Raw genomic sequence first — 11,450 nt, 5'->3', positions numbered from 1 at the left:
AATGCAGAGTTGCCAGTTTTTTTTATTATTATTGCAAGATTAAATTTGAATATGAAAAACCTTTATTTATATAAGAAAAGATTTAAAAAATGTTTATGTTTTATATTTGCTTTAATTTTTGTCATTAAAGGGCACTTTTATTTTAGGAATTGACATGAGACATATCGGACATATCCGGCACATTGCACTTATCGGGCATATCCTGCATAGACATATTTTTTGAGACACTGGTCAGCTGGTCTGCCCAATAGTTGTATGTGTACGTTTTTACGTGTGTTTAAACACTAACTTTGGCATAAATACAATATTAGGTAAGTGTAAGACTATGAAGATCGAGTCCAAGTTAGTTATTTTAGCGTTTTTGTTAGTTTTGCTTGTTTTACTACCGTGCTTTCATACGAAATCTGTAGTTCCTTTGAAAAAGAAAGGACACCACGATAAAGAGAAGAAATCACAGGCGACTATAGACAAAGAGGTAAAGCCACTTTTATTTATACATTGGCAATTGTTGTTATTTAAATATTATACCAACCTTTACATAATTATTTTAATTTAATTCAGGTTCTCTTTGAAGACACGGATTATGATGAGGACGAAGATGTCATGGATTTGAGTCCACAGGAGCAAAAAGAACGATTAACAAAATTAGTTAACAAAAAAATTGATGCCAATCATGACGGCTTTGTTGACAGGGAGGAACTTGGAGTATGGTGCATAAAGGCGTACGATTCATTTGAAATTGATGACCTTACAGAGGATTTTCCGGTTATAGACAAAGACGGTGATAATAGGATCTCCTGGTCAGAACATCTGCAGGATGCTCATGGTGAAAATTTCAAAGATGGTGACGCATTCACAGACAAAGATGGAGAAAGCCCCGAAATCCAGCAGAGACAGTATGAATTGGAGAAAAAATTATTCACAGTTGCTGATGTGAACATGGATAAGGTCTTGGATCTGGAGGAGTTTTTCATCTTTAAACATCCGAGGAACAATGAGCTTGCAAAGCAAGTTGTGATTGAGGATAAATTAGAAGCCTTAGATAAAGACAATGATGGTGCAATAAGCTTAGAAGAATTTTTTGAGGTATATATATATTTAAATGCACAATTATTTTTTTTATGAAAAAAAAATATTTATTCAACCTTTTTTTTAGATTGTTGAAGAAAGTGACAAGGAGATGGAGAAAGAAAGATTTGAAGATGACCTTGATCTTGACGAGGACGGTTTTCTTAAAGATGGGGAACTAGTAAATTGGGTTGATCCTGGAAACAAGGAAGAGGCAGATGAAGAAGCAGATCACTTAATTGAAGAATGTGACAAAAACGCTGATCATAAATTATCAGTTGAAGAAATAATAAATAATCATGAGTTATGGGTGGATAGTGATGCCACTGACTACGGTCGGCATCTTATGAAAGAGCATGATGAGTTTTAACAAAACTTTAATAAAAAAAAAATAATTTACCAAATCATGTCCATAAATAAAAACAAAACTGCCTAATACCCGTCTATCTGCCTGCCTTCAAGACATGTTTTATTCACCCTTAACTTAAAAAAATATTAAAATGTATTGTATTTATCAACATCATAAACTAGTCTCACTGCTTTGTAAACTTTTTTTAACCCTTTTTCAAAATATTTGTATTTCTTTAAGGTTTTCACTAATATATTTTATTGTTCGTTTGCCAGATTGATATTTGTTTTTTTAGTTCTTTAATTTTATATTGGAAATTAATTTTTTGACGTTATTCTTTGGGTTGCTATCTTAATTTAGGTGCCTTAAATTCATAAGTGTAATAAATTTGTTTATTATATTTAAGTTTCACTTTTTATTAATACAATTCTCTTTTATTTATGGAAATTATATCTCTAGTATTTATCATCAAATCAGTTGTGCTTGTTTATTTATTTAACAAATTTCAATCAATACAATTAAAAATCAGAAGTACAAAAATTTCTTAAACTTTATTAAATAAATAATTTAGTTCAAGTTAACGTTATATTTGTTAAAAACCAATATTTCTTGACATTTTTGCAGTAGAGGATAAAAAAACATGCGGAATGCCGTATTGCAAATACGGGCGAAAACGAACTTATTTCGTACAAATAATTCACGAAGTGGTAACGTTTCGACGGAAATGTTGGTTCATTTGTTCTCGTGGTGACTTGCAAAGCGCGTTGCGTCAGAATAAAATTTTTGCGTACATGCTTGTTGTTTAGTTGTTTGGCTATTGTTAGTTGTTTGGCTATTATCTGCAGTTTTGAATTTTTTACCAAGGTTTAAATAATTTCTGTTAAAACTTCCAGGTGGGTTTGCCTAGAAATCGTTTTTATTGTTTGTTAAGGTAAATATTGTAAAAGCGAGAACAAACTACGTCCCGCCACCCCGCAGCCATATTATTTGGTTAAATTGTTATATAAAAGATTTCTTAATAACATAGCGGGACTATCTAACTATATAAATGGGCCACTTTTATTTAATTGTGTTTTTAAACAGGGCAAAAAGATAGTTACACATATTTTAAACTGACCATGGTCAGATGGTTTTAGTGGCTAAACCAAACAGTCTAACTTAATATATTGTCTTATTTAGAAACTGTGGCATTAGTTTTTCTAATAAAGGAGTTAAATGTCACAGATGCGTAATTGTATAACGGTAATCATCTACCATTTTATAATACTACAAACTACTAGACCAATGCACCCCTAATTTTTGTTTTGCAAATTAATATTAATATGTGCTTATGTGCCATAACAGCTCTTATTAAAAAAAATAGGCTGTTAATAATACACAGGTATCAAACAGAGTTACATTAACTGTTTGATGAGAAAATAATTTATGGAATCGAGGGTATATACGAACTTAAAAAAATAATTTTATATTACAATTTCCAATTGAATCACTTATTATGCAGGTAAAGAGATTTATTAGGTAATTTGTCGTAATTATGACTCGCCGACGAACCAAAAGGCGCTCAACGACTAAACAAGAATCTCCCGTCAAACGAACCAGACGAACGAGAAAAAGCATTGCTGAAGAAGAGAAAATCCAACAAAACACTGAGGATGATCACCTTCTTGCTGACTCCGGAGATGAGGGAGTTATTCTCCATCCGGAAGATGCAGGCGAGGATGTGGATCTTGGTGAAAACTTAACAAGTGACTTTGACCCCGAAAATGATCTTGCTCAATCTGTGGAGGACTCTATTTTAGAAGAGGATGATAAACAGCCAGACCACAGTGAAGAACTTGCAACAAATGAGGAAGAAACAAATGATCATAAAAGTGATCCAGAGGATAATGAAAACCAAATACTTGAAAATTTTAAAGACCAATCATCAGATAAAGATCATATTGAGGAGGAAGTCAAAGAGGAAGGTGAGATAATTGAAGAAGAGGAAGATATCCATGAGGAAATTGACCAGGAAGATATTGTTGAGGAAATAAATAACAGTGATGCAGAGGACAATTATGTGGAAGAGGAAGAGACTATCATTGAGGAGGAAGAAAGTTATGAGTCAAACAATCAAGAGGATGTTGATGAAGAGCAACGTTTCAGTGATAGCAATGATAGAGAAGTTTCTCATTCAACAAAGAGTTATTCTGACCCTGAAAATTTAACTCCGAACCATGCCGAAGAAGAAATGAGCAATGAAAACTACAACGAAGATGTAGTGGAAGAAGAGAAAGAAGCAGAGGAGTTGGATTTAAATCCAAATGGGGAGCAAGATATGGGAAATTATGATTTTGATACTCGAAGCGAGGCTAGTTCATATCGCAACGACAGTGGAGAAATGTACGAAAATGGTGACCATGAGCAATTACGTGCAATTTCTCCGATCATTTTTGATCGTGACTCTTCATCCAGTGAGGAGGATATTGAAAATGACGATTCAATTTATCCTCCAGGTGAAACAGATGTGGTCATCCCTAAAAAGGAAATTGTTCTTCCTCCTGTGGAAGTAAGAACAGAACGCAGGGAGAGGCACACCAAAATGCTAAAATACATGTTCAGAGAAGCCCACTTTTACATGATAAAAAGCAACAATCATGAAAATGTTTCTCTTGCAAAGGCAAAGTCAGTTTGGTCAACCCCTCCTAGCAATGAGGCCAAAATCAATAGATCATTCAAAGAGGCAAGAAATGTTATTCTTATATTTTCAGTAAGGGAAAGCGGAGCATTTCAGGGGTTTGCACGTGTCGCAACCCCTGCCAGGCATGACTTATCAGCGGTTAACTGGGTTTTGCCCGCTGGCTTAAGTGCTCGAGCATTGGGTGGTGTATTTGAGTTAGACTGGTTATGCAGGCGTGAACTCTCATTTGCCAAAACCGGAGATATTTTCAACCCTTTCAATGGAAATAAGCCTGTGAAGATTGGCCGCGATGGACAGGAAGTAGAACCAAATGCTGGTAAAATTTTGTGTCTTGAATTCCCGCATGATGACAAACTTGATTTGGAGGGTATAATCAACCGAATCAGAAAGCAACATAAGTCGGAGGGTGGCCCACCCAAATACATACCCCCACAGCCGGTTGATGATTTTGGTCGACGAGGTCGTGGGAGAGGTCGCCGACCAGAACCTTACAAAAATAACGTGAGCAGGAGCAGGGAGCGAAATAATGGAAGAAACTTTCCATCTCCTAATCATCGCAGCACTCGAAGTGAAAGGTTGCATATCAATAACTCTGGTCGAGATTATCACAGCAGAAGAGACAACAACCATGTTCAAAATGGCCACTATTCTAGTCATGGTCATAACCAGCATTCAAATTTTAACTCAATCCAACCTGCTCCCATGTATACAGTTGATTCCTATTCAAACTCCTATAATCCTTATCCTCAATCTTATTCAGATCAATACCATGGACAACATTCCGTGTCCAACAGTAAGTACAACGATTACAATTCCACTAGTAGCCGTGTATCATCGAGCGTCACCCGTTCTTCAAGATCAAATCAAGATCGCTATAACAACTCGTCTTCATCGAGGATTTACGATTCCCGCTCGCATGCAGCAGCTTGCGATGACTTTGTTCGAAGAGTGGCTGGTGGAAAAAGCTCTGTGTCTTCTTCCATCTCTGCAAAGAAGGATTTTAGAGAATCAAGAAGAAGTGAAGCGTCATCGTACTCCAGAGAGTCTAGGTCAAATCAAAGATCCAGAGGTCGCCCATCGGAGAAAAACGTCCGAAAGGGAAGTAGGCGCTGATTGTTCGCAAACTGACGACTAGTTTGGACAACTTGATGTACTTAACGTGTACAGAAACTTAAAAAAACAAGTGGAGTGAACTTGGTATATTGAAATCAATATTAAAAACAAGTTGTAAGCAAAGGCGTTTGCTTAAGCCGCGAGAGGCGGCTACAAACACTCGATGTCAGTAGTCTGGCAATAAAAAAAAAACATTTCGCACAAACAATTTCGCGCACTCTATCATGAAACATAACATCACATATCTTGTATTATATTAAAAAAAATAAATATTAATTTTTGTTTTAATTAAATTCTGAAACTGTAAACCTGGTAAAAAAAGACTTGTACATTGTATGCATATTTCTTCTTAAACTTTTTACTGTTATCTGTAAATAACATTTTATGTAATGTCAATTATGTACGATGCCGTATTGTTTGTGGCAGCCTACCTGAACGTGGTAAACTTGATTTATCGTTTCGGTAAGTCAATTTTTGTTAAAAAGTTAAATATGATATAATAACCGCTTTTTTTTTATAATGTCCTAAAAGTTCTAGTTTCTTAAAGTTTGGGTTCGTTTTATTTAAATGGGGGGGGGGGGGGATTTTTATGTTTGAATTGTTGAAAATTAAAAGGGCTAACTAACAACAAAATATTTTAATTACAATGATTTTTTATTAATTTTTACTACATATAGAAAACTCAAGGAAAAAGTTAAGCCAATGTTGGTAATTTTTCTGATCTGAAATTTACTTACTTGAAACTGCTTTCGAACTTTTTGATATATTTAAATTTTGTGTATCAGTACACTAATAAATTTTCCTAACGGAAAAAAAAAACAATTTAACTTAGGATTATATTATGGTTTACTTTTGTTTATTTCAATCCATTGGATTATGTGAACATAATCCCTTGTAAAAAATGCCACGTTAGTAATGTTAAACAGACATTTACAATTAATTGTGTATTTAAATTATGTTATATGCTGTTTTGTTGCAAATTATTATAAATATAAAACTAAAATTGGAAGAAATTGAGGCAAAAAAACAATATCATGTTACAATTCTTGGTCCAATCTTGTTTTAACATGATTTTTTTTTCTTTGTTGCCTGTTAAAATGAATCAGCAATTTAAACATTGTTTTTTTATCTAGTCATAACTTAAAGCCAATTTTTTTTAAATTGTTGTACAAATCGTGTTATATCATTCAGTAGCGCACATAATAAAATGCGATTTTTTTTCTAAGTTTAATACTGTAAAACTTAGGATCACATTTTACATTACTTTTTTATATGCAGGTTAAATGTGGTTAAATTAGGCAAGGAATATGGTAAGTCACAACAAGTCAGAAAATGTTAGCAAAGCCCCTACCCATCCGCGTCCATTTGTAATTATTAAAACAACGAAAACAATTAAGAAGTCGACCCAGAACACCAATTTTCCAGTAAATCAGACTCAAATAGACCAATTAGCGTTTGATCAACATAAAGATCAAGCTTTTGTTAACTCTTTTCCGCCCGTATGGCCGATTATTAATTTAGGAAGTCACAAATTTAACAGCGTGTCTAGCGCAGCAAGTACTGGCAACGACCCTGTTTTGTTCAGCTGCGTTCAAAATGTTACTTCTACCGTCGAAACAGTTGTTACAATGCCGCAAAATGCGAAGAAAGCGCCAGTTAAAAGTACAAGTAAAACTAAAAACGCTACTCCTATCGATATTGCTGACTTGACACCGAGGATTTCCGACTTGGAGGCTATTACGCAAATTTTAAAGCTGTACAAAGATGACCAAGAAAAACCTAGGCTGGCGAAAAAGAAATCGAAGAAACGAAAGAAAAAGAAGAAAAAGCACCGGGAAAAAACCTTAACAACGGTACAAATATCCGACAAAAGACGTAATGAGGTAATTGATTTGACAGAATCCGGCAAGAAGTTGAAATCGTGCAGAGTTAATGATAGCGAAGACGACTGTATATTGGTGTCAGTTAAAAGGCCTTCTAAAATTCCGAAGCCTGAACGAAACCCAAACTTGCTTACAAGTCCAATCCCCAAAGGCAATCCAGTTGCGTTGTATTTTTATTATACCTTTTATAACGATTGGTGTTGCAATACTATTTTAGGCCTCAATCATTATTTCGATATTTCATTTTGGCCTGAAAAGCAGAAAGATCTACAAGTATATTGTAAAGATTTTTTCGAGTATCGGTTTTCCAACCCAATTCTACATAAGTTCCCGCGTTTTTGCAACTTCATAAGAAAATTCGAATCTACTGGAATATCGATCAACGAATATTTGGGCATACCTCCTTTTGCAATGCTGCTTAACCGCCTTCTACGTTTCTTCAGTTACAACGGTGCTGTCGATTTTGTTCACAGATCCTTGCAATATTCAAGCTGGATTACATCGGATAAGTTCGGCGTGCGAAGATCTTGGATAGTGGTCTCAGCCTAAGTTATCTTCAATATAATTTATTTCGCAAACAAATGTAGTTTTTGCCTTATGTTATTACTGCAATATATTACGTTATAGTGTTATTTTTTTTTCGTGCCGATTTCTTACGTTTTTGTGCCTTAGGTTTTGATTACAACTCTTTTATTGCCCGTGGTACAATATTTAAGTTATTACTAGCAACAATTTGTCATTATTTGTTCCGTAAAAACTCATTTTTGTTTAGATTTTTAAAGTTAGGCCTGCGTGAAAGTGTTGTGATTTTGTTAAAATCTGAAGGCTAAAAATGCTGAAAAACTTCGAGGTATGTATGCCTTTAATAAGTTTAAATAACTTAATAACGAATTTTACGCTCATTCCTTACACTTTTCGTATTTATTTTAGAACAAAATATGGATATAGAAACTACTGCAGACTAAAGGAATAATGAAATACGTCTTTTCCGTAAGTACAACGTTTTTGTGTTTTATACTTTATTATAAATAGGAGAAACAATCTCTTAAAATTTTATTACTGCGCGTTTGTTTGGTTAAAAATTGAGGCGGGTATACCAAGCGTTAGACTGTCTATATTATATATACTTTACTTAACTATAAGTTGTCTCATATTTGCCCAAAAATTGTGTGTTTTTGCCAGTACCTATGCTTAAATTTTACTTATGAAAAAAACAATGCAAAAACTTATGACATGTTATGCAATTTAAAAACACTAAGAAAAATTAGTTAACAAAAAAGATAAGTTCAATTGTTAAGGGAACTGCGAAAAAGAGTGCAAAAAGCGTTATATGATCTCTATAAAATGTGAAAATACTACAAAAGATATACAGAACTTAAAACAATAAAAATAACTACATCATGTACAAACAAACAAAAAAATATTAAAATTTACAAAAACTGAACAATAAAATAACTTAAATTTCGACAAGTTGAAGATTTTTTTTATTTTCTTCCAAGGGTTTTGGGGGCTGATATTTTTTCCCCGAAAATCTAGATCGAATTTCTTGATCTAAAATCATTAAACATCATAGATTACATAAGATTTTTAATTTGTGCCTTATGTTAGGGCATTAACTGAATACTTTTGTCAAGGCCATATGTAGCATTAGTAATTTCTTTTTATATTTTATCCATTTATAACAAACTAAGTTTTACAATTTTTATTTACCTGAAAAAAGACCATTAAATGTATCATCTCTTTGTACAGGTGGCCTAAATATATTACAAATAAGAAGTTATTACTATATATATATAGAACAATAAATATATTTTCACACAATGACATAGTTTAACCGGCAGCGTGGTGTAATGATAAAAACACTTGCTACACCACAAATGAGGTCGTGGGTTCAATCCCCACTGCTATCATGCTTTAGCGTCCTTGAGTAAGGCGCTATAAATGGTATGAACTCCTGCTGAGCTAGCACTTAATCAGCAGTATAATTACCGGGCAATTATATCATCTATAATATCCCAAACTGCCACAGGCAACTCGAGATTGGGTCGGAGTAACTGATGTTACTCTATGTTTAAGTCGCGCATTCGACTTTTCCACATCGAGGATAAAAATATATACAAAAAAAATAGTGTTTTTTATATTGTTTGTAATATAAAAAATTAAACCTGGGTGTAGAAGTTTGGGCAGGAATAGAAACTTTAGGGAAGGCCGTCATCACAAAACGCATATCTTTACAAGCTAGCTTTCTATAACACTGTTAACAAATATTTGAGTTATTAAAAGTAAGTCATGGCTTACTGAAATTTTAAAATATTTGTTAAATATATTTTCCCAAACACAAAAAGTTATTTTTTTTTCAAAAAGTTTAACCTGTAAGCAAATATTGGAAAATATTTACTACTCTTACTTAGTCTCGAGTAACTTTTGGCTTGGCATAAGTTCATACCATTTATGGCATCTAACTTAATGCTAGTATATAGCATGAAAGTAGGTAAAATCCTATAACCTTATATGCAGTAAAGCCAAATCTTGTAAAAATCACACTACGGCACTTTAGTGTAAATAATCAAGCATTCAAAAAATTCACATGCTTACACAGTAAAATGGCAGAACAGGTAAAATGCATAGACCACATAGAACTACAGCAACATTGGCCATGGGGTTGTCCATGTATCCAAACATTGATTTGGAGAAGTTTGTAACTACAACTTGGGTACCTGAAGGGGTCAGTGTGCCACCAACTAACATCTCATGGGTCCCAGAATATTTTAAGTTGAACCAGCTACGCAAGATAAAGCCAAAATCCATCTAGTATAAAACCAACAATGATGTTTTAAAACTTAATTTTTGAAAACAAAATAGAAAGAAGTTTTGGATTAGCTGCTTACTGTGGCAGAAAACCTTTTTCCCTTTGTCAAGTATTTGCGTGCAGCCCTTATAACCTGCTGCAGTTGTTCTTTTATAATTGGCTGTTTAAAGTTGATAAACATGATATAGTTATCTAAAAAAAAGTTTTTTTTATTTTAACTATGAAAAAAACTTGCATAACTATTATCATGGTAACTTAAGCATCTTAATAGCAAACTGTATGGCAAAAAAGGGTCATTGGAAAATTATTTATTGAACTACTTACATCTTTGCTTATGCTTATAATGTATAGCTCTTTCCTCCAATAATATAGAACACTCGAAAAAACTTGGGCGTGAAAAAATTTGCTGTTCTAACACATTTAAATCATCCAGGGTTTTTACTTTGAAGCACCTGAAGAATACTAATCGTTTAAATATATTGTTTTATACTTTATTAACAACAAATATTATTCTTGTCGAAAAAAGCTGTCTTCGAAGTTAATTTTGAGTGTTTAGGTACTGGTAATACTTTTCACTAGTGAAGATTAATTATTAGGCAATTATATTCAATAACATCAGAAACAGGGTATGGATAATCAACGTTTTTTGATGTTCATACAAGGTAGTTCTTTCCATATCGAGAATAAATAAAAAAATAAATAAAAATCAAAAAAATACCCGTCGTAAGCTTCTGGAAATAACTGGGAACTGCCGAAAACATTAACTTGTTGGGAATCGTGAATCAAACTGTTTCCTTGACGAGAAAAATATTGCATTGGAAAACTTTGAAGAAAATCCTTTTTAAGGGTGACCTGCACACCAGGAAAATCACGGATTCTGCCTTGCGGCATTTTAGTTTGGTTTATGAACTAATCTGTGGGCGAATTGTCCTGTGTTGCTGCCCTGCATGTTAAAATACAAGATGTTGTTAATTTAAATACTTCTCTATATGCCAAAGTCAAAAATTAAATAAACAACCATTTTTCTTATAATAGCCCTTCATTTGCATACGTGATATTTATGGTATACTGTTTACCGTAAGTATCTAGTATTTAAAGGTAAGAATCTAGTATTTAAACCCAATAAATTACCTTCTTAACACACACAATTAAATTACACCTACCTTTCCTTCAGCAGACTCGCACAACACTGTAGTATTGATAATAACGCGTGACTAACTCATTAAATGGCTCAGTCGTTTTTCATCTGACGTAACTCGGTGATCTTAATTCTATTTCAGTCTAACAGGAAATGAAACTAGATAAGGCTGGGAAATCCACGTGCCTACTCATAACACTTATACATACAATATTAGTAATTAAAAACAAGTTTTTGGTCATTGAATGACATGTTATTTGGACGACTTTTAAAGCACAACAGGCAGAACCTTTTTCATATTTTTACTGAACGCTTTCGCCTTATTATAACTTGGCTTATCTTCGCCTAAATAAACAACAAATAGTTAGTTACCTAGTCACTATTTTAAATGCTTTCGTCGGTTCTATTGC

The 11,450-nt window shown here is 33.5% G+C and overlaps 3 protein-coding genes across 3 annotated transcripts; 2 read left to right on the top strand and 1 right to left on the bottom strand.

Moving 5' to 3' along the window:
- Nucleotides 1–180: 180 nt before the first annotated feature.
- On the top strand, nucleotides 181–1,931 carry LOC145759400 (reticulocalbin-2-like). Its single transcript, XM_082573220.1, has 3 exons — nucleotides 181–475; nucleotides 562–1,086; nucleotides 1,157–1,931. The coding sequence occupies exons 1-3, from the start codon at nucleotides 326–328 to the stop codon at nucleotides 1,436–1,438; spliced, it is 957 nt and encodes a 318-aa protein (XP_082429346.1). The 5' UTR covers nucleotides 181–325; the 3' UTR covers nucleotides 1,439–1,931.
- Nucleotides 1,932–2,929: 998 nt separating this feature from the next.
- Nucleotides 2,930–6,411, top strand: LOC145759170 (uncharacterized). Its single transcript, XM_082572932.1, has one exon. It carries the CDS (start codon nucleotides 2,952–2,954, stop codon nucleotides 5,208–5,210), a length of 2,259 nt encoding a protein of 752 aa, XP_082429058.1. The 5' UTR covers nucleotides 2,930–2,951; the 3' UTR covers nucleotides 5,211–6,411.
- A 1,749-nt stretch (nucleotides 6,412–8,160) lies between these two features.
- LOC145759867 (uncharacterized) lies at nucleotides 8,161–11,188 on the bottom strand. Its single transcript, XM_082573723.1, has 8 exons — nucleotides 11,066–11,188; nucleotides 10,621–10,845; nucleotides 10,227–10,354; nucleotides 9,982–10,094; nucleotides 9,689–9,901; nucleotides 9,259–9,347; nucleotides 8,804–8,847; nucleotides 8,161–8,644 (listed from the first exon to the last, which is right to left on the bottom strand). The coding sequence occupies exons 2-8, from the start codon at nucleotides 10,791–10,793 to the stop codon at nucleotides 8,550–8,552; spliced, it is 855 nt and encodes a 284-aa protein (XP_082429849.1). The 5' UTR covers nucleotides 10,794–10,845; nucleotides 11,066–11,188; the 3' UTR covers nucleotides 8,161–8,549.
- Between the last annotated feature and the right edge of the window lie 262 nt (nucleotides 11,189–11,450).

Source organism: Corella eumyota, chromosome 7 (genome assembly GCF_963082875.1).
Source record: "Corella eumyota chromosome 7, kaCorEumy4.1, whole genome shotgun sequence".
Classification (NCBI taxonomy): Eukaryota; Metazoa; Chordata; class Ascidiacea; order Phlebobranchia; family Corellidae; genus Corella; species Corella eumyota.
This window is presented reverse-complemented; position numbering and strand designations above follow the sequence as displayed.